This window comes from Oxyura jamaicensis, chromosome 1, assembly GCF_011077185.1.
Source record: "Oxyura jamaicensis isolate SHBP4307 breed ruddy duck chromosome 1, BPBGC_Ojam_1.0, whole genome shotgun sequence".
NCBI lineage: Eukaryota > Metazoa > Chordata > Aves > Anseriformes > Anatidae > Oxyura > Oxyura jamaicensis.
In genome coordinates, this window is record NC_048893.1 from 88,821,054 (window position 1) to 88,844,647 (window position 23,594).

General features: G+C 37.5%; 1 protein-coding gene across 8 annotated transcripts in view; it reads left to right on the forward strand.

Annotated features, from left to right (window-relative positions):
• The window catches only part of ZPLD1 (zona pellucida like domain containing 1), a 100,526-nt gene extending 78,860 nt beyond the window's left edge, over positions 1-21,666 (forward strand). For all 8 annotated transcript variants that reach the window (XM_035315040.1, XM_035315039.1, XM_035315041.1 and 5 more), the window contains 10 exons: positions 731-844; positions 5,826-6,046; positions 8,500-8,681; positions 9,332-9,404; positions 12,079-12,176; positions 12,826-12,906; positions 13,743-13,914; positions 15,287-15,395; positions 17,938-17,967; positions 19,801-21,666. In XM_035315040.1, the coding sequence (XP_035170931.1) occupies positions 731-844; positions 5,826-6,046; positions 8,500-8,681; positions 9,332-9,404; positions 12,079-12,176; positions 12,826-12,906; positions 13,743-13,914; positions 15,287-15,395; positions 17,938-17,967; positions 19,801-19,976 (1,256 nt within the window). In that variant the 3' untranslated portion in view covers positions 19,977-21,666. The remainder of the gene's footprint in view (positions 1-730; positions 845-5,825; positions 6,047-8,499; positions 8,682-9,331; positions 9,405-12,078; positions 12,177-12,825; positions 12,907-13,742; positions 13,915-15,286; positions 15,396-17,937; positions 17,968-19,800) is intronic.
• Positions 21,667-23,594: the final 1,928 nt, after the last annotated feature.

The following is a 23,594-nucleotide window of genomic DNA, read 5'->3' on the forward strand; positions in this document are numbered from 1 at the left end:
TGATATTTGATATTCTGGGATGTTTTTGACAGATGTGTGAATCAGATGTTTTTTTCATTGTGCTAAATATCATAGGTATTACACCTTGGAGGTTTCCTCCCAGGAAGAGTAATTATTCAAGACATTAAAAATTCATGCATTCTGACCTTCTAGTCTGGTTGTCAGGCATGATTCAAGTAGATGTAATTTCTATGCCAACTCTGTACATGAGCTCAATACAATTGTATGCATGCTTCAAAGAACAGATTTTTGGCAATTAGATATGGACTGATTTCATTCTAGGTCCTTGAGCCTAAGAAGTGCTCAACAAGCCATTTATCCATACAGTTTTCAAGGACTTGGCTGAAATAAAACTATTGTACTGTTTAATTTATCTTTCTCAATGGCTTTTTTTACTTTGAAATTTAAAAAACACTCTACATTTAAATATGTAAGCACTTTTCTAATCTATCAATATATTTTAGGGAAGGTTTTCCTTTTTTATACCATCCTTGAGTATATCTTTTGCCACAAGTTGTGATTAAAATCTGTAGAAGTTAATAGAAATTATTCATTATTCAGAAGTAGAGAAATGGACCCAGCTGCCTGTGGCCTCTTTCCCATACATTTGTGAGCTTTATTCCGGATTCCTTTGCTGGAGGCCATCACCTCCCGAGTGGTTAAATGTCTGCAGTAAGCATCCTGAACGCAATGAACAGATGTGTGTAATAACCACCTAATGTTTTGCTAGGTTTTGCAATGGAACAGGTATGGTTTCTGCTCCTGCTGATGATTAAAGTGCTTTTGGTGACTGCTCAGTTCAATGGATACAACTGTGATGCTAACCTCCATAGCAGGTTTCCTGGTAAGTGTTTAATAGACTTTTTTCTAAATGGCTTCTTTATTGTCTTGGTTCAAAGCAGTGCTTATTTTTAAATACAGAGCTTTAAATCTGTCTGAAGCCTCGGGGTAGGGCTTCACATTAAAAGAGTGTTAACTATCTGAGTGACAATAAAATTGCTCTAATGTTATGTTTTACTCTCTTTTTAATTGCACAATGGGTCAAATTCAGCCTAGTATTAACAAATACAACTCCTCTCACATGAGTTGTGTTTGACCTGCTTTTGCCAGAGCTCTGTCCTGTCCAAGAAATTTATCAGAGGTCATGGTGTTTTAAATGTTCTTTATAGGTTTAAGAGTTTGACACTTCTATCTGGGTTTTCTTTCATGTTTTGTCTGCATGAGTTACTTATGTACTTTTATTGAAATACAGGAATATATGCCAATTTTCACACAAAATGAAGTTGATGATAAAATTCAGTGCCTCATTTCAACATTAAGCTCTTGGTTAGGAGCAGGTGAAGCAATGAGACTTATCTATAGATGACCTACGTTCATGCCTTAAGAAAATGGGAATTAAGTTGTTCTGGGGACATCAGCTGTCTGGAGCTGTTAATAATAGAAATAAAATTACATTTTGATCTTAGCAATACATATATCAGTTTTCTCAGCTAAATAATGTCTTTAGTCTGTTATATGGTTTATCCTTCTGCCTCCATTGTTTCTTGGACAGAGTAACAACAATATGAGTCTGATTTTGGCTGATTCACATCTTGTGTTTCTGATGTAGTGAATGAATCAAATGGTACCATGATGATCTCTCTGTTTAGTATTATGCTGTAATACCTTTCAGTGCTGTTTTCAAATAATTATAGTGATGGTTTTCCTTCAGGAAGGATCAGCCCTTTTTATTAAATTTATGCTGGTAGAAAGCATGTATGTTTTCAGTTTCCTATTACATCACACTGCTAGGTGGTTTGCTGACATGAAGACCAACAGTGGGTTTGAGTCTTTCACTTGATTGATGTGAATATGAAAAATAGAGGAATACAAGACGTGAAAAGGATCATTTTTTTTTCTTTCTGTGGCAAAAATCATTGTTTAGCTGAGTATTTCATGAACTAATTCTATATTTCTGTTCTTAGAGCTTTGCAGACTTGCCTCAAAATTGTGGGTGAATTGGACCCACCTGCCTCAGATCTGCGTTACATAGTTTTTCATGCAACATTTTCCCCGTTTTGGGCTTCTTGAGGGGATTGCAACCACTAGAGGGAAGCTTAGATTCTTCTTTCTGTGCTCTGTAAAAGCTTCTCTGGTCACCTTTTTGCACTAAGCCTGTGCCAAGGTTTTATATTTGCTATGTGATACCCATGAATTGAATCCAGCTCTTATTTGGAGATTTAGGGGCCACTTGCAGTTCTGTCTCATACTAATTGTTATATCAGATTCCATGCCTGATGAATCTCAGGGAGTCAGGGGCACATCTGTTTAGGCTACAAGTACATAGATTTTTTTTAAAAGTCAATTCTAATCACACTGTTCTGCACATAGCAGCTGAGAGTTGAGTTCTGCTCTTCCTTGTTTGTGATCACAAACAGCACAGATTCAAAGGTTGGAATTTAATCAAAATCCTTAGGGCTGAAGAAAAAATTCTGCTTATGTTAGCCATTCATTTTAGAGGTAAAAACCCAGAAAACAAACAAACAACAAAAAAAAACTGTTGTCTTCAAATCTGGCAGGTATTATTGGTGTTCAGGAGGGACTGCAAAGTAACATACAGGGGCTAGTGGATCCTGCTGGAGCTCTCTTTTATGGTTTCAATAACTCCAGAGGATGGGTGAGAGCCTCTGCTGGGAGAGGGGGCTCGCTCTTGCTCTGGTCACTTCCCTGGCGCATGGCTCAGGCCGTGGCTTTGTGTGTGTGCAGGCCTCATTGCCTTCTGAGGTCAAATGTAAGGGGAGCAGGGAATGAGGGGTCAAAAAAGAGAAGGTTTCAAACAAGCATCTCTGAGACTCAGATTTGCCTGCAGGGCCTGGTTATAGATAGAATTTTCTTCTCCATTCTTTATTTGTTCCTCATTAGAAATGTTTTTGTCAGCTGAAGTTCTGAACATGGGGTGTGAGTGGACTTTCTAGATGAGGCCTGTGGTGTGCAAGTACCGCAGAGGCCATTTATTTATTTATTTTTGAAGTTGTTTGCTCTTTTACTTAATGCTGTGAGGAACAGAAGTTTAGGAAGCTTGTCTTCAGCAAAGATGAGGAATTAAGCCTTCCAAAAGGACCCTTAAAGCTCATCCATTTTTCATTTGTTTGTGCTTTTATCATTTATTGCTTAGGTGACTTTTTGCATAGGGATGATGCTGCATAAGGAGTTTGATAAATAATCAGACAGGGCTCTTCCTGCAGCTTGCAGGTTTTACAGTGTAGGTATGAGATAATTAGAAGGATTCAAGAAAAAAATTATTTGGTAGATGGAAAGTGCTTTGACTTTTTGTACTGAAAGGTAGACGTATTCTACAGTATGTAATAAGGTCAAATCCTGCCATCCTTCAGAGAGCTGCCTGGATGAAAAGCTTTAGTTCTGCATTGCAGCAGAGCATAGCTTTTAGAAGGCTTTTGGCGTGTACAGCCACGTCAGTACAGCTGTCTTCAGATGGGAAACACAACTTTGATTCAGGGGCTCTTGCCGTAAGTGCATACTGAAACTTAGTAAAGCTAGTTCATCTCCAGAATATACTGCCACTTTTACTCATACACTGTGCATTTTAATTCACCACTAAAGCAGGAATTTGATCACGAGGAGGCTTGTGCAGAGAGGCTGGTTTTGACCTATAAATGTCCTATAAAATACTTCTGGTGAAATGACTTTTCTCAACAGTGTTCTGGCAATATCTTATCCTCCACAGGTATTTCTGTCTGCTCTATGGCAAATCTTGGCAGTGAACAGAGGGGTGGAAGGCAGCGGAGCTGTCAGCATTTGGCTTGTGTTGCCCTGAGTCCACCCGTGACTCGGTGTCTGTTACTGCAGTATCTGTGTGCCTCATGAGCTGTGCTCTGTTTTGCACGGGACACCTGTGAGTAAGGTTGACTCAGAAAAGCAGAAGCCTTTACTGCAGGAATGAAACTATTTTTGTTTAAATGTACGTAGGTAGGGATAATGTTTACATTTCTAAATTCACAAGAAATTTGCTGGATGTTGATAGTCTTAAGAGCCATTAGATCTGTTTGCATCTAGGTTCAGATTGACTTCTGAACAAATACCGTGTTTGAGTTGCAGAGTGAACAAATGTGATAATAATACTTCCTTGTAAAGCACGAGCAAAACTTCATTCTGGGAAAGCAGCTTATCCTGCTGTATAATGCTAAGGTTGCTTTTGTGCTGTAGAGTTCTCATTTCATTAGTGTCAAGTGAGAATTTTGCCAAGTGGTAAAGGTACTCTAACAGGAAAAGTAACACCCCGCTCTTTAAAAGGCTTGAAGTGAGTTATAAAATTAAGTGAGCTAGTTTATATTACATCCTGAGATTTATTACAATCTGTTCGTTGCTTTGAGCAAGCGTAAAATCAAGTTATTTATTTACTTTTTTTGTACTATTCCCTCTACCTTAGTATACCCATTAAGTGGGTTATAACAACCCTCTAGTAGTGGATACCAAAGCGTGCATCTTGATTTTTGTACATTATTTTAGTGGAAATAAGTATACGTACAAACCAGGAGAATATCATGCTGCATCACTTCAACTTATGTTTTTGCCTCCAGTATCTTTCTGCCCAAATTTACACCCAGCGAGTAACATTTATCACATTAGCTAAGGCCAGAGTTTAGCCTGTTATTTCCTGTACTTGATTGTTTTGGCTTTAAAGCCACCATTAAAGCTGTCTAAATTAAACTGCTTGTGCTTCTGTACCATGGGGGAAGAGCTGGTTCATTGTAATAGAGATTTCATTTCCTCTCTGTTGTGTCAGTGCAGTGAAACAATTCATTTCAGCAGGCTTAATGGTATGGTATTGACTGAAGTTGTTTTTACAGTTTTTAATAGCACTTAATCTTTAAGCAGGTGTAATAAATGAGTTGTTGTATAAAGGAGTAATGTCTGTGTTGAACATGATGCAGTACACCTTTTTGCAGAGCACTAGGGGGAAAAAATAAATGTTTCCCCCCCCCCCCCCCCTTCCCCATCATCTAAACACAAGGAGAAGAGCTTACTTATAGAAAAGTTATATAATAGCTAGCTCTGGACTCAAACTATTCCTTGTTCCTATATCCTAACCTGATTCTTTTCTACTCAAATACCTAAAAATCTTCAGAATTTTCAGATAAAGGGTCAAATTCATCCCAAGGAGGTTTTTTGCTGCTGTTCAGTTGTAACAGTTGCTATTTTCTAGGTCTTTTAAAATTGCCATAATGTACAGAATGACAGATTGCAGGACACCTTATGGTTTCAGTCATTGTCTTCTGCACAGCCTGAGACTGTGGTCTGGTACAAAGTGGACTCCAGACAACTTCAAGTGCACATGACTTCCATGCCAGATGTCATCTGGAGCAGGCTGGAGGGCAGAACTCAGCCTCCCAAGTTTCTCGAAATTGCTGGGAATTACTGTTTCAGAAAAGGACTGTTTAATCTAACTCCAAATATATAACCACTTGCTGTTTTCCAGTCCTTTGCAGTGCTTTGGTTTATGGATGTAATACTGAATGACTTGCTGGGGAAGTTTGGACTACTGTTTTTGTTGCATGGTAGACTACATTTACTGTGTTAATTCTTGTTTTTCTTCAGTGAATTTGTGGATTCGAATATGTGGTTAAATGTTTTTAATTTATTTTTATTTTTTTTTATTTTTTTCTCCAGAATAAAGCAATTCTGACCCCTTATGTTCTAATACTTTTCTGTGACTGGGGTCTAAAAATTGATTTGATCAGAAGGTACAACACTAGACTAATTGCTGCAGTACTTATGTTTGTTGAAAAGCATTTTCTTATGTCTTTTCCTGTCTTATTTTTGTGCAGCTGAACGAGATATCAATGTTTTCTGTGGAGTGCAGACCATTACTATGAAGATAAATTTTTGCACAGTTCTTTTCTCTGGTTATTCTGAAACAGATCTGGCTCTGAATGGGAAACATGGGGATGCTCACTGCAGGGGGTTCATCAACAACAACACCTTTCCAGCAGTGGTCATTTTCATCATCAATCTGAGTACTTTGGAATCCTGTGGAAACACTTTAGTGGTAAGATGAGATCAAAGTGAAATGGTAGCATGCATAGGATCAAGCGAATGCCCTGGAAGCATTGTATATTTTACAGATAAGGTTTACGTTGTCTTTCCTAGTTAGCAATATAACGTGTACATTATATTTTCTTCACAAGAAAAACAAAGTCAATAATTTATTTTGATTTCTAATTAGAAAATGTGGTGGGACAATCCTTGCCCTGAGATTACATAGGACACTTTTTTTTATTGCAGTAATTTTTTCAGTGGTAAAGAGAATTTTTGCAAGCCGTTCTTAAAACCTTTGAGCATGTCTTGTTTTGCTGAAACTTTTCAAATACCTACTTGTGAAATGAAAGAAAAATATTTTTAAGAGTTGGTTGATCAGGTGAGAGTTATAAACTGGGTACTTCTGCTCTCTCATAGGAGAGGACTTGCTGAATGATACTATATCAGCCTGTGATAAGGCAGGGATTTCAGGCTGAAAGTCACAGAGGGAATATTCCAGCCACAGGACCCAACCCCAAGAGAGGAAGCTAACAGGCATCTTTGCAAGTAGTGCTCTCAGTGTAAAATCACAGCTATATTTAGTACTGCCTGGCAACAAACTGATGTTTTCAAGCAAAATTTGAATGAATGTTTGACCAAAAAAAAAAAACCCCAAAAAACACCAAAAACCCAAACCACCAAACAGAACAAAACAACAAGAACACAAACCAAACACCTACAGAACAAACAATATTACCTATGTGCTCAGCTCCTTAGGAAAAAAAACAAGACGTGGGACTGAAGTTCAGACTTATACATTCAGCTTCAGTCTTTGATCACTGTATCAAACTATTTATGAATGACTTATAAAAATATGCAAAAAAAATGTATTCTTTTTAAGGCTCATATGGTATCTGGAATTCATACTCAGTTACCTGTCAGTTTTCATAACAACCCTGCTGCTTTCAGTTACTAATAATTTTTTCAAATTGTGCTGAATTGTTCAATATGCTCTCTGACCTGTTTGCCTTAGGCTGAGTTTTATTTTGAACTGTTTGTTATTTGAACAAAAAGTAGTTCAGTAAGCTCAAGATTCTTTCCCCAGCCTCTCTGAAAGGCTGCCATGACTTGCGGTAGGAGAGCCTGACAGGAAGGAACCTTTTGCTCTTCCTGTGGAGTTGGTTGTAACCTTCTGGAGCTTGCTGTTTGATTACAATTGTAAGAGCTTGCTGTCTGATCAGTCCAAATGAATGTAGACTGGGGCTCCCACAAGGCTACATGGGATATGGAGATCAAGTAGTAGCTGATAAAAATCTGACAAGAATTTCCTCTCACCTTGTCCAAGTTTTTGTATGCTGTGCCAAGAAGACGATGAAGGAGCAGGAAGTGTTATGTTCTTACTATGGTGTAGTACAAAGGGAAGGTAGCATTTTGGGCAGAACTCAGATAAAACACAGGTCTACAATGTGGGAGACAAAATGCTGTGGCTCATGTGCACCACCTCAGGGTGACTCTTCTAAGTGATGAAATGGCTTTTAAAGAAACTGCATGCTCTAAAACTGTGGAAAGTGTTTGTTTTGTTGATATAGTGCAGAAGCTAATACAACGCTACAGCTGAAGTCCAGTGCCATGTATATATATGGCTTTATTGTGTTTGTGCCTAATGAGAAAGTAATTTGGGACATATTTATTTGCTGTTCTCACAAACCATCCCCTCATTCAGATTAGATGGAGTCGGGAAGGTTGCTAGCAGGAGGAAAGGGTCTGCTTTCTGGAGAGCTATTTGTTTTTACTGGCTCAGCAGTTTGTGAGCCTGAACAATGCACCAGAACACATGTCCAGGGACTGAATTAGGGTCGTATTGGCTTCCTCAAATGAGGCATTATCTGATTTTACATTAAATATCTAACTTGCATTTCGGGCAGTTTTTCTTTCTGTTTAGTTTATCATTTAGACATATATAATGTAGGCAAAAACACAGATGCAAAGTTCAGCTGCTTGCTTTGTATCTGCTTATACAGTAAACTGGCTTTGTCAAAAATAAACATGGAGTGACTAGGTATTGTTTCTGTAAATAAAATTGTGAATCAAATTTGTAGTTGCACACAGAGGCTTATTTTATGCTATTTAACCATAATAGAAAAGTTCCTTCATATCCTTCATCTTTTCCCAGTAAATCATGTGAATTGATTGGGAATGTGCAGAGAAACAGTTCCTACCTGGATTTATCAGTTTTATTCAAATGTTGCTTGAGCCCATGTTTTAGGATCAGCAGTATCACCTGTGAACTGTATGTGCTTGAGCTTGGGGAGGTGAGAAACAGAACACAGGCAATATAGTGTTAATAAACCAAATTCATTTTTGAAAGATCTCCCTGAAGATATTTCTGGGTAAATGATGGTCTAAGGCATCATTATTCTTAGGCATATCTCTTGTTCCATGCTCAGCTTTCTGGTAATATTTCTTCTCTATCTCCTTCAATAGGTGTCCTCAGCTCGAGGTATCAATGCTTATGGGAATACCTCAGTGATACAGATAGGTAATGTTTCGGGCTATATAGATACACCAGACCCACCAACGATTATCAGCTATTTACCTGGGCTTCTGTATAAGTTTAGCTGTAGCTATCCACTGGAATACCTGGTTAACAATACCCAGCTTGCTTCGTAAGTGTGCTTTTCATTCCTATGTGTTTCATTCCCATGTCTGCATAAGCCCACATGTGTGCATATACATACATATACAGATGTGCACACCTGAATATATGCATGCTATAGTGATACTTAACTTTGTAAAACAGTGAAGGGAAAGAAAAAACAAAACAGTGAAAGAAGAGGTGGTGCAAAGGAGAAAAACTTCAGTAGCATAACTCTGTAAGATAACATAACATAATGAAGACCTGCTTTTGTCTTAGTTGATGCAAAAGTTGCCTTAAAATCGTGGTTTTCTGATGACAAAATGGTAGCAACAAACATGAAAATTCTTCATGAAATAGTTTGTAAGCATGTGAATATAGAGAAAATATTTCCCTATATATCAAGAAAAGCGTGTTCCTTTTTGTCACTTGGCCTCTCTGCTAATTATTTTTCTGATTCATGTTTTCAACAGTATCTATTATTTTCTGCATAGTTAAGGTTCTGTCAGTGTTTCCACAATAAATTTATATTTCTGAAGTTTATAACACAAATGTTTAAATTAACTGCTTGTGATACAGCTCATTGAGATTTTTAATGATAAACAAACAAACAAAAAACAGAAGTGTGGAAAGACAAACTGTATTCTTTGATCTTCATGATGATTTCTGGTTCTGTTGTAGGTCATCAGCTGCTATTTCTGTAAGAGAGAACAATGGTACATTTATCAGTACTTTGAATTTGTTGCTTTACAATGTGAGTATAAAACACAGTAACATGACCTAGACTAAATCTATCCCTGTTCTGTGGGTGTAAACTGGATTGGCACAGCAAAATGTAGACTTCCCTTCATTTGGTGTTATTACTCTCCCATTTCTCCCAAGAACTGGACCAAGACCACCACCTGGGGAGCTTTCATCTACATTCCCTTGTCCTTTTTTTTGCATGTACCTCGTCTTGTATTTATATGACTGGTCTTTGAGGACACAGACAGTCACTGTTCTGTATTTATACAGTCCCTCAATTTGCAGCTCTGGCTTTTAGGATCTACTGCAATGCAAATAATCCCTTGTAGTAATAATAATCATACTCCAGAGTGCATACTTGTTTGCATTTGTTATGTTTATGTGCATATTTCTAATATCCATATACATCTGTGTATATATGTGCATAGATGCATTCTACTGATACAGATGGTCTGTAGAATTTTGTAAAAAAAAAAAAAAACACCAAAACAAACAAACAAAAACAAACATCCAGATCTATTCCCTTAGAAATAAACTGTAGCATTTTTTGCTGGAGTATTTTTATGTTCAAACCTCGTGTTTTGATCACCTAATTGTCGTGAGGCATGTGGGATTTGTTCCAAACCTAAAGCCCACAGTACTGTTATCTTTGTGTATGAACCTTCAAGATTTTAAGGGTTAATAATTTTAAGAGTTTTCAACTAACACTTCTATCATACCTTTTAGATAATTTAACTTGGATATGTATTATTGTATAAGCTTTTGCTATGTAAATATGGAAGGTGACAATGAAATGTGAAAAATGTGTGGACCTCTACTTAACAAAAACATTAGTCCCTGAAATGATTTTTTCGTGTTGATTAAAAATTTTATTCATACATTTTAAATACCTGATTTAAATATCATTTTTTTCAATCTATCAAGTAACATTTTTGTAAATTATGATTCTGATTTTTTGCATTATTATTCATGCCATCATGACGCTGAGTTATAATTCATGCAACTGATTTAAAAGTCAATGCTTTAAACTTTGAACATAATGAGCTATAAATATTGTAACAGGACATTTTCCAAAGGCATTCTTTAAAAAAATCATGTTTGTTTGACAGAACAGAGCTCTGAATAACAACCTGTAAACTGTTAAAATGAAGATTATACTTTTCTCATTTTTAAATAATCCTGTGACCAAAAGGATGGGTATGGGAAAAGTTGGCAAACTTCTCTTAAATACAGGAGTCGACACCACTAGTTTGTTGCTGCCTTTCAGGGCCTAATTCTGCAATCACTCAGCTAAAAATGCTTGTACTGAGAGTGCATTTGTTTCTCAGTTATCACCTGGAAAGATGGGCTTTTATCCTCCAAAACTGAAGGAATGAGGAATTTAGTGTGGAAAATGTATTAGCTTGCAAAATTTGACGGAGCTAGTTAATAGAGAAATGTATAATTGAATTTAAAGAAGGCAAACATACCTGTTTAACATCCTAAAGGATCTTACAATGCAGGATATTTATGCTGTTTTAAGAAATGATCTCATTTGAATGGATCTGCTAAGACTTGCTCTGTGCATGTCAGGGAGCTGGCCTATGTGTGCATGCAGGGCTCCCAAGTCCTCCAGTAATGAAGAGAGTACACCTTTGGCAAGCTGTGGATTTTGGCATCATTCCCTTGGAAAAATCACTTGATTTATGTACTTAATCTTTCTTGTTACTGTAAGCTGCTGTTCTTGCCTGCCACAATGAACCTGGTATTACTGTGGCACTGTCAAAATTTCACTTAGCAAAATTTTTCTTTAGCATCAAGTGCTTTGACCTCTCACAAGAGGTCTCAACATGCTGAATCCCCATGATTTCTGGATTAGAAACTTATTTGACATAGATGACATTACCTGTAAGTGCATTTTGATACGCTAAATTAACAACTGTCACTCTGTATTTGTTTCATGGCATCTGTGGGTCATTGCTGAAGTGATGATAATGAGTCAGCCTGTGAACAAGGAAACTAACAAAACAGCTTTATCTATGTAGTTATATTTGGGAAAATCCCATGGTGGTTTTTTTTTTTTTTGTTTGTTTGTTTTTTGTTACATACAAATTCATTGAAACAGAATTTTGAAATACTAGAATTTAAATGAAAATATTAGTTACTTAAAACCCTCAACAAAACAAATTCCATGAAAGCCACATATTTTGGATATTGGAATATGTCTAAAGCTTAAGATGAATAATGCCTGGAGGCATTGCTATCTCCACTAAATTAAATAATCGTAAGAATCTTTCCTGGGCAAGGCTGCACTGTGACAACCTAGTTAAGCTCTTCTTTAAAGAAAGCTACAGCAGTCACTGTTTGCTTGTAGGCAGTGGGAGACATCAAGGTGTTAACTTGAATCCTTGTTCATAAATATTTTTTCTTTGATTACTGATCTAGCCACTTTATAAAATGATAAAAAGATTTCCCCAAATAGTTGCATAGGGTAAGACAAGTCAAGTGTTGTTGATCTTTACAGATAAACTTGTAGGCAAATGCTCTGGAACTGCTTTCTATCTCCTCCCAGAAGGTGGACTAAGTAAACAGCTGTCCTACATGAGTCAGAAATTAGATGTGAGTTCAGTTTGTGAATGCAGATGAGTACACCTGCGTTGTCACAGTGGGATTTCTTGTACATTGAGGCAATGTTTGTTTTTCAGGACTCAACCTACAGCCAGCAGCTCCTTATCCCAAGTACAGGTTTACCTTTGAAAACTAAAATATATGCAGCTGTGAGAGCAACCAACCTTGATGGCAGGTACCATAATGGATGTTATTTCTTGTTCTGTTGGCTATTCAGCTCTTGGGTTTCTAAATTATTCTGATTTAGAAGCATCAATCTTTTTTTTTTTTTTTTTAAATATGGATTAGAAGGATGTTTAATCTTTGAGGTCATAGTCTTCAGCTGGAGGTTATCAAGTGCTTGATATTGAGTGCATATCTTGCTGCTGTCATCATAATGAAAGTTCTTTCCAAATTATGCTTTACACCCTATATTGTTGTTCTTTAAGAAAGGGTCAAATGAGGAACAAATGAGAAACTCCTGGGCTTTTAAAAATGGGAAGGTTTTGGCTTCTAGTTATATATGGCCATCACTTCTGAGAAGAGGTATGCAACATATGGATTGGCATGTTTTTTGTCTCGCATGAAACCAAATGATTTGAGTTATAAAGTTCTGCTGCTCTGGTGTGTGCTGTTTAGTTCTTTAAGTTGGGAAGAAACAAGTGGTATAGTTGGAACCCAGTACTTTAGCTTTTAAACACAGTAACTCAGCTTCAGTGTAACAGCCTGCATTATTCGTTTGTACACTTGCCTGTACTGTCCTTTCATCTTATCCCCCTTGCTCTCCACCCCTACTCTCACGTTGCCAGTTCACTTCATCATCAATCACTTTGCCTCCTGTACAGGTGGAATGTCTTGATGGACTACTGTTATACGACACCATCTGGTAATCCTGGTGACGATCTTCGATATGATCTTTTTCTCAGGTACATCCTATGCAAACCCGGTATTTGTAGTTACTTCTTTTAAAAAACGTGGTTATAAATCTCCCTGTTAGTGGTGTTCTAAAACTGCCTGAAAACTCTAAGCAATGTTAGCAGAGAGGCCTGAGGGCTGGATTTATAACATGTCAGGTCTTGTCTTGTTTGTGAGCATAAACATGGAATCGAGCACAAAGTCATGAGAATTATGGTGGAGAAGCATACATCCAAAATGGCTGTGCTAGAGATCAGAAACACCAAAACTGAATGGTTAAACTGGCCTTTATTTTAATAAATATACCCTTGTGGTCAGTGACAATGATATAAAACGTCAAAGCCTGTAGTTCAGAAAAGGAGTTAAGCAAATGATTAAAGATTACTAGATGCTCCTGCTAGTCCCAGTAATAATACTTAACTTGAATTGGAACTCTGTAAAACATAATTAGTATCTTGGCAGTATCTTATATTAAGTCTCATCAGTGATGGTTGCTTGGAGAGAGGCTGTCTTCATTTGGAGTTACCTGTCTATGCTGGTTAGCACGCATGATTACTTCTTGTTTCAGCCATCAGTTTTTTGGGGCCACTGAAGTTAAATGGTATTTTGGATATAGCTGTGATGTTGCAAATCATAGTGTTTCTGTAGCAATGAGCACAGGACTGTGCAGCCTAGAAGGGAGATTGTGGCTGCACATTTTGGACATCATGGCATTGTGGTAATTTCAAGGACCTAAAGCGCCGAATTGCTGCCTAAGTTATGTTATTCTTAGCTAAGAGCTTTAAAAAGCTAGCCATACATCTGCTCATCCTATTTTTTTATTTTTATTTTTTTTAACAAAATCTAGTTGCGACAAAGACCCGCAGACAACTATAATTGAAAATGGCAAGAGCCAAATGGGAAGGTTTTCTTTTGAGGTATTCCGCTTTGTTAAGCACAAGAACCAGAAGATGTCTACAGTCTTCCTTCACTGCGTGACAAAGCTGTGCAGAGCAGATGACTGTCCCTTTCTTGTGCCAGTAAGTTTCAATGGATAGAAGTTGCTGCTAATTATCTGGATATAAGTTAGTCAAACCGGAGTCATTCTGCATCCAAATGTAATGGATATTTGGATGACATAATGAAGATGACTTGTAGAGTCAGAAGTAAGGATGTTCTTTGTGTGTCTGGAGGAATATAAACCCACTGATGAATAAGGTAATGAATGTTGTCACCTAAAGGTAGAATAATACTAGACCTGCAAAGCACAGGTTTTTGAACACGGCAGAAGTAATCTTTTTGCCTTTTGGTCCTTAACTCATTATTAGAAGTAATGACTCTTAGACAGCTTCAGAGCTGATAATCTTAATGTAGTGTCTAAGAAACAAGTACTCCTAATCATAGTGGATGGAATATAAATATCTTACAATGGAATAAAAAGAAATCTTAAAGCTGTAGTAAGCACACTTAGCGTGACAAGGAAAATTTGAAAGTGTTTCTGACGGGGATGGGGGACTTATTTCTTCCTGATTTGCTTATTATCACCTCCCTTATAGTTTGGAAACTGCTGTTTTGCTGAAGTTAATGAAGATGTGTAAATTCAAACATTATTTCATTTTGGGAGCATAAAGAACAAGAAGTATGTCTGGGAAACTGAAACTCTTGAATATGCATATAAATGCAATATTCTTTGAAGTCTTCCAAATGCAGTGTAGTTTCCTGCTGAATGCCTTTCCACTTAGAATTGTAAAGTGCTATCAGTTCAGTATACTTCTTTCATTTCGTGCTTTATGTTATACTTAATTGTGTTTAAATAATTGTTTCTGTGGAAGTGCATGTTCTGAGGGTTTTGAAGTTCTTTCGTGTGAAGTTGAAATTGAAGAAATGCTCTTATTCTTGTGTACACAAAATTAAGGTAGACAAGTTAGAGATGTTTATTAAAGGTGGATTCCAGATGGTAGTGCTGAGGATTGTTTTCATGTGTCATTGCTGTTTAGAACTCCATGGAAAAGTATGAAACTTAACTTAAGAAGCTCACTGGAATAGGGACTGTAGCATGTTGTCTATCCCTATTCAAGCAAAACACATTTGTTGGGAAAAGTGACTGTAAACAAAGCTTTGGGAAATTAACTACTGAAAATTTAATATAATAGGAGATGGATCTTGTACGCTACAGCAATGTAGTTCTGTAAATGAAGTGAGGCAAAATGCAATGGGAAGCTAGGCATTTTCAAGATACACTTCTACGGAATATTGCAGCAGTTTTTATTGCAGAGTAATTTAATGCATACTAAGAAATAAAATCAAAGTTGTAGTATTGCTTATAAAAGAGCTTCCATTAAAAAAAGAGGCACAGAAGGGCAATAATTCCATTCTACTCTGAAATGGTGATTGTTTTGATTAACTGTTCAGATTTGCAGTAACAGAGAAAGAAGAGACACTGGTAGGAGAACAACTTGGAGTCCTCAGAGCACCTCTGGCAATGCTGTAATCACTGCTGGCCCCATCATTACAAGGAGTGGTAGGAACAAACAAACTTTTTCTGTGTACTGCAAGAATCTCAAACACCTGGGAAAATGTTTTTACAGTTAACTAAAAATTTCCAATGTCTTAGGGAAAAGGTGGTTTCTCCATGAGTTGGGGTATTTTTTTCCTCAACTATTGAAGTCTTTGCTAGAAATTTTGAACTAATATTTCTGCTCAGCTCACATGATTCCTCTCGACTCCATGAAAATCTTTGTGAGATACTATTATGCATGTACGCCCATTTTAAAAGCCCAAACTCAGTTGGTTGACTTTTTTCAGATCTCACCGAAGATAATGGATTTTACAGTACTGTGTTCACAATCACAATTTAATTTGGACAGCTAATAAATATTCACTGTCACTTTCTATTCACCATTTCTTTCAGTTTCACATGTGTTTCTATTTGTGTTGAGTAATGTTAATGCATGCTATACTTAGCCTTCACCTATAAGAAGGAAATTGGACAAATACATCACAAGTTGTAGGGGACTAAAATCTACTCTTTTAGATCCAGAATTAAACTTCATGGATTTCCATTTTAATTGCCAAAAGTAAAGCAAATGAAAAACAACCCAAAATACACACACACAAAAAAAAACACTACCTGTAGTCTCTGAAAATTATTTGACTGCTGTTGATAACTTAATAAATTAAAAGTATTTAAGAAATTCTGTTTTGCAGATTTCAGCAGTCTTAGGTTTAGGAACTTGAGAACAGGACTGAATCCTGTCTAGGAAAAATAATTGAAACACTTGAGAATAAAATCCTTTTTTACATGCAAAGTGGTTCTGCTCACATGTACAAAGACCAATTGATCCTCCAGGACTGGAAGCCATCTACCAAGAGACATCTTAAAACAAATACTCTCTCAGTTATAAGCAATATTTTTGCAATCAAAGTCACTATTTTTTTTCTGCATTATACATGGTCTCAATTGAACACCCTTGCTGTCATCTGATTAGTCAACAAAAGGTGAAAAGAACTAACTTCAAATTTGCATGTGTGAATACTCATTGAAAATAAATGACAGATTTGCTTAAACCTCTATGCTAGAGAAATGCTGCCTCAAGCAAGGAATGGGAACTATATAGAACTTGCTATGTGAGCAGCCCCTGTTAAGTAATATACTTTGATTCAAATGCTGTATATATATATATAATTTTTTTGAATAATATAAGTACTTCAAAAATGATGTGATATTCATGAATACTGTAGTCAAAGAAAAGGAGGAAGGTCATGAGAAAACTCAGTTGAACAGAAGTGATTTTGTGGACAAAGAGTGTCATAGGTGGCAGTGCTGGCTTACTCTGACATGAAGCTACGCAAAGGTGCCTATAGTATTTTCAAGACAGATGCTGGTCCAGCTTTAGTACAGATGTGTTTGTACAGCGTCCATAAAACCTGCTACACCTTGCTGACCGTAGTACCTATGTCTGTACTATATCATGTGGCTGCAGTTGCACAAATGTGCAACCCCTCACTTTCCTCATCTGATTTGGGTTGGTGCTGCATCTGTCCTGGGGCTGGTCCTGTGTGTGTCAGTGTCTGCATAGGCACCTCAAGTAGTTAGCCAGGTTTTCCCATTGCTCTAGTCACAGTTATTCTGGTAACAGCACTTTTTATATAGTTTTCCTAGTATGAACTGAATAGCACTACAGCAAATGAATAATGTCCCTTTTTCTGTGTATCTCTGAACTCATATTTCTGACATTGTATTCTTTTCAGAGAAGCTTCATTCCTGTGTTTTAATCTAAAAAGTCATTGTAGGAGGAATATGCAGAAGAAAATATTTTGGTCTGTGTTTAGAGACAAAGCAGGCATCTACCTGTGAAGGTGAAAAGGGTTTTGATGGTTGTCTCACTTAAATGTAGAAGACAGCTGCTCAGTATAAATGTATACAAGAGCTGTGCTTATGAGTTGCCCCAGAAAGGCACAATGTCAAGAAATGTAGTTTTGAGATGGACAATGGTATGTAACTTAAAAATGATAAAATTGAGGACAAAATACAAATAATACAAATGTTTCCTTGAATATGATGTCACTATGTAACTGTCAAGAGCAATGTAAAGGCATTGTTTTGGTAATCATTTAAGGTCACAGTTTTTTCCTTGGAAAAAGTCAGGTTAAACCTTCTTTCATATACAGATACTCTTGTAATATGGTTATTGTTGAAGGGACTTGTGTATAATAACATGGTTATCTTTGTATTTGTATTAAAAGGAGCAGAATAGAACTGCAAATCTTTTTAAATAAGGGGTTCCTGCACTAAGGTGGTTTTTATTTTTTATTTTTTTGCCACAGAATACTAAGTAACTTCATGTTGGTGCACTCACCTTAAAAATGAAGGAACTTCATGCAATTCATGTTGTCATCCTGATTTTACCAGAGATACTAGAAGCAGCTAGTCAGTGTTGCAAATACAGTTGATGTGCTTTGAAATTGAAGCTACGACTTCTGTGTGCAAGGTGGGGAGGAGGGGTGGGTGGTCACCAGATTTTTTGTAAAAATGTAATGTTTCCTATTTTCATTTCATACAGATGAGACACCAACCAACAATTCACAGCTTGGTAAGTTAATCAAAATTCTGAGAAACATCTAAGAGATGGCTTGAGTGAACCATTTTGATTCAGCTCTGTGCACTGACCTAGAATTTCCTTTCCTTTTTTTTTTCTTTGTCCTTTAAATAAGTAAATACTTACATACCATAAAGAAAGCAAGCAATTGGTAAATCTAGAATGCTCAGTTTAGTTTGTATACCCAGCCCCACCAACACAGTAACTTCTAATTCCTGTGTTGGCTTTGAAACGAAAATCTGCTTCTATGACATACAAGGGTGAAGAAACATTGCAACTGCCAGAAGCAAAATTAAACTTAAGCAGTGAAATCTGCTCGTGCCATCTGGGAGTTGTGCAGCAAAATTGTTTTTATGGTGCAGTCCAGTTCAGTTCACAGCTCGAAGTCAGAAGAGTCCCGCTTCAGCTCTTGTTCTGAAATATGCTGCAGGGGAGATCTGGTCTTTAAGTTTTACAGTGATTCTCTTTTGGGCACTTGGAAGACTTGTTTCAGCTTGTATGTTATTCTGCTGGTAATGAGGAGTAGCTAATGACTAGGAAAGGTTGGTCAAGCTTGGCTACCCAGGTAGTCCATTGGGCCATCCTACTTCTTACTTGCCCGTAACAGGACCCAGTGGCACAATCAACCTACTGTCTCCTCTAAACTTTAGTAGCTATTTGTTCCCTTCTTTTCTCAACCTAGACCCTTTACAAGCAGCTACCTTTCCTTTCTGGCATGGAAACAAGTTTTCCCTAAAATGAATTACTTACTGGTTTGTTCCTACCTATGGGTGTCATTAAAATAATAAAGACAATTTCTCCATTTGCTGCACACAAGTTGGTATTGTAATGGCTCCTACCTTTCCTTCCCATCCAAAGAAAACAGCAGCCTTCTTACCATCACACAGCAGCAGCGTTCCTGTGCCTGTTCTCCCAGAGGTAGTGAGGTACGATTACTACTGTAGTAGAGAGAATAGTGAGGAAGGTCAGAAAGCGTCACGGGGTTGAGAAGGGGATGGCCACCTCACCAACAGAGAGCTGACTTTTTTCTGCTTTAAGGAGGGAGGGATTGGTGGTGTGCAGGCAGGTGGCTGCTTCTGGGAAGAGCAGTGTGGCTCCTCACCTAGAAGCTGCCCTGTAATTTCACTGGACTGTCCATCACTGGTAGTAGAAAACACATCTCTGAGGCAAACACTGCTGGGTGCTTTGGATAGTAACTACCACTCAGATATTTTGGCCGTAAAAGATGGTACAGGCTGGATATGTGCATCATAGCATTCAGGTTTTGGTCCATGAACAGCCTTTTTGAGCCACACTAAATAGTAAATACATGTGTTATATCTTTTCTCTGAGACTAGATAAACATGTTAAGGGGCCTTCTGTGAAGGTGTGCAGACAAGCTTAGAGTAGCTGAGATCTGATTCTAGATATGCCTGCTAAGGATTTTTATATCCTTCATATTGAGATGTAGCTAAGGATACTGGGTAAGAAATCCTTTTGTTAAATTGCCTAGGCCATAAATACTTAGGCCTCACCTTAATACTTTTTTGGGAAGTAACTGTCTTGCTTCAAATAGCACAGGTCAAGGTTGGTCACCCAAAGTGAGGGGTTTATGCATGAAGTATCCTTACTGTTTTTATTCCCCAGCATGCTGGGTATTGAAAGAACTAAGGACTATTTTCCAAGTATACTTAAATTTTATCCAAGTAGACAGGTACTTGCTCTGAAGTAGCTTTAGTCCCTCCGTTGTAATTATTGTTGATATAAGGTGTTGTAATGGAAAGATGTGTGTGTGGTACTGCTGAGAAATCCTAACCAGACCTTACCTGTGCATTTTTGTTTTTGCAGCTCATCTGAATGGAGCTCCTTTCCAGCTGAATTCAGTCACCAGTGCACTGATTTCTGGCGTGGTCATTCTAGGAATCACAAGCATTTTCTTTTTTGTATGGTCCCTAACACTTCTGCACAGAAATTGGCCCAACAGCTCAATTTTGAGTGGCATCCGAAACCCAGTTTTCAACTGAAAGTGATTTATTGCACTTTCTCTTCGGGGTTGCCTTTCTTGTTCATGAAATACATTGTCACTAAAAAAAAAAAAACAACAACAAAAGGGGGTAACATTCCAGCTGTATCCAGCTTCTGTTCCAGCTATTCTCTATCTGCAGACTTGTTAGATGTTGTTGTGTAGGTAGGAAAGAGTGGTATTCGTAACAATCCTAGGAAATTATGAGAATCTCAATTGTGTTTGTGATCAGACTATGTGACGTTATGCCCATGGGTGTGCTGACAATAGAGCTCGTGTCTCCAGCTTCCCAGTAAGTTCTTCAAGCTGAAGATGCTTAAGGTGAGAATCTTTCCAAGTATGCCATTCTTACACAAAACCTGACACATTCAGAAACGTTCCTAAATTCATAAACACCTACTAAGATGAGGATCGTTTCTATTTCATCATGTTTTGTCACAGATTCGAAAAAACAATTGTAACTCGGGAGGAACTTGTTATTATCTGTCTTGGCTAAAAAGAATCACAGAGAGAACAAGAAGTGACTTTTGCTTATTTTTAATTTGAAAGTATTTTCTTAAGTTATGTCTTGAGTTGATTTGTGGAGATAGTACCTAAAGTAAATCAGGACAGAATTTGGCTGGTATCTTTGAGTTTAGGGCAAATTGCAGTTGGTCGGGAACAATGTGGCAGTTTTTGAGGTGGATTATTATTATTTTTTTTTTCCAACAAAATCACTGAGTGAGAACATGAGTGAGTTTTAAACCTGATGTTCAGCAGAAAGCTAATTCTGCACAGAATCTCCACAACCAGAGTCTTCAGTCAAATTCTAACATTGGGAAATGCTCCAAGGGGAGAAAGTACTTGTTTAGCCCCTGCCTCCCTGAAGAGGTAAGCAAATACAAACGACTAATGCCCAAACTTTCCAGATCTAAAATTATTTTTGGAGCCTAATTTGGCAGTAGAACTCTAACACCCTAATTTGTAAGGTCCAGTTTTGCCCTGTGAGTTTTGTAGTTCTGACTTTCCTGTCTACGTGAAGAGTATTAGATCAATGCTTATTTCTCAGCAGATTTTCCCCATGGATTAGACTTCTTCATTGCATGGATAAGGGGAAGAGAGCAACTAGAAGAATACAGGACACAAGCTGTACTGTACTGTTGACTCCAGTTAGTCTGATAAACAGACTCATCTGAAGTGAGTGTGAGTTACCAGGTGTCTTCAAACAGGTGCAGCTGTATAGAATAGACAAAATCCTAGTACTAGAGAGGCCAAAATAGATTTGACATTAAGCTGGACTGGATAGACAGTTGGGATTTTGGTCACAGATTCAGCAGTTAATTTGGAATTTCATTTTTTTCATGTACTGTACATATTGGCCTAGAAACACCTCATTAATATTTATCATCATCATCATCCTGTGTTAACAATGTCTGTGTTTTCATTAATGTGACACAACTGGCTAATGATCAGGGCTCCTTGGCTCTCAAGACTAAATACATGGACACTTGTTCTCAGTTCTGTGATCCTGCAAATGCTGTATAAAGGCCTGTTTGTGAAGTCAACTGTGCTCTAGTGTGGTATCCCTAACAACCAACACTGTACCTGTTTTCCTCCCGTCTTAATACCTCAGAAACATTTTTGCACTTCAGGGGTTAGGTCTGATGACATGTAAAACATGATTGTTTAATAAAATTATTTGAAACACTTCAGAATGAATGCTTTGTCTGAATTGGTTTCCCCCCTCTTTTAAATTGTATATATGTGCATGCAGTAACCTCATTCTACAAACATGAAGTGAAAAGTCAGTTTGGTTAAGAGCTTTCAATATAAAGGATGATTTAAGATAGGTCTGCTGGCCCTTAAAAAGCAGTGACAAAAATCTAGAGATTAATGTCCAAGTCTGGATAGAAATAAACCACAGGTAATCTGTTGTAATTTACTGATAGGCAACCACAGAAATTCTGTAAATGCAGTTCATATTTCTTAATCAGCAGTTTTAGTTGAAAGTTTCCAGTGATGGAGCTAGTTACCATCCTCAGTAAGCTGTTCCAACAGTTAATTACTGTCCCTAGTACTTTTAAAAAGACTCTTCCAAATGTGAACATGCCCAAATTAACTTTCTAGTGATTAGAAGCTGTTGCGCATTGGTTAGACTGACGGAGACACCTTTCTAACAGGAATATTACATAATTTGCTTAAGACTGCGGGGAAATAGTAGTAAATGTTGCCGCAAAAAGTTGAAAAGCAAAAGCTGTTGGTGTAGTATCATACTTGTCCTATTTCAGTTCCTATTTCTGGAAATAAATTTTGTTGCTTTTATATAGATAAAAGTAATTTACTGTAGTTAACAAAGATGTCCAAAAAACTTGTAAAGTTTTGGTTAGCTGTTAGCCTCCTCCTAAAATTTTGTTACCTGATAATGTAATATGCAAACTGGGTTTTTCTTCTGTACGGTAAAGTTTTCGGAGTGGTTTGTTCCTGTGAAGAACCAGATCAGGTGGTGCCCTGTGTTGTTTAACTTTTCCTCGTGTGAAAATTATTAGGTACCAAAAGGTGATCACATACTGGTTGGGTTAGTGAAGAGGGTTCCTGCAGTCATCTGCGGGAGCAGATGCATCTTCACCTTACTGATGTATGATCACACGATGTGTCTTCATAACTCATTGAGATAAATGCAGAGAGGTGCATGCGGAAGCCATAACTCGTGACCCCACCCCTCTGAGTTTCGAGAAACAGCTTAAGCAGAGTCAGGGTGGATGTGCACAAAGGCTGCACCTTACTAATTCAAAGGCAGAACATTAGGTGAGAGGGGAGGATAAGTGGCTTGAAAGTGTAAGTTATGTACTCTTGGTTCTTGAGATACTGGGTTTTAAATGGAGAAGTGAATTAAAAAGTGTGCTCTATATGAAGGAACTTTTAATCCGGATGCATAATCCACTCAGATACATAATGTGGGTTTCATAGGTTAAGTGAAACTAAATTAGTAAAAAAAATAAATATAATCACCCCTAGTAGAACCCTGTCCATTCGTGGTGCCCGTCACCCATGCTTAAACACTTTGCACAGAGGCCAGGTTTCTGCAGGTAAGCACTATGTAGTGAACAGTTCCCAGGTTGGTGACCCAGATGGGGCAAACAGAACAGACATCAAATGACTTTAAATTTGGTTTAAATCCAGTAGAAATTAATCTGTACCAGTGTGAAAATACTTCCTGGCTTTGAAAGAAATGAAAGGAATACCCAGCTGGAGCTAAGCACACTGTTACTTGGGATAAATTCAGCTGATACTTGACAAACAGGTCTTGGCAAGGAAAGCTGGAAGTTAATCAGGTTTTCCACTTCATTTGTCAGGCAATATTTCTTACTTTTGGTATCTCTTAGGCTCTACCAATATTTCAGAAGCAGCAGCCTTATCCTGTTAAGCTACTCATCCTTTCATCTGGAGGAGACACAGGCAGTATTGTGATAAACTAGGAAATGTTGCATGTGTGGCAAACTGGTCCTGCCTTAGGTTATACCTAGTCTTTAATTTAATGCCACTTGGACATTTCTAGTGCCTTTCAGGAAGGAAGATCATCACTTTTCTGGTGGGATGGAGGTAGAAGGGACACAGCAGAATAGCTCTGCAGAGTTATTAG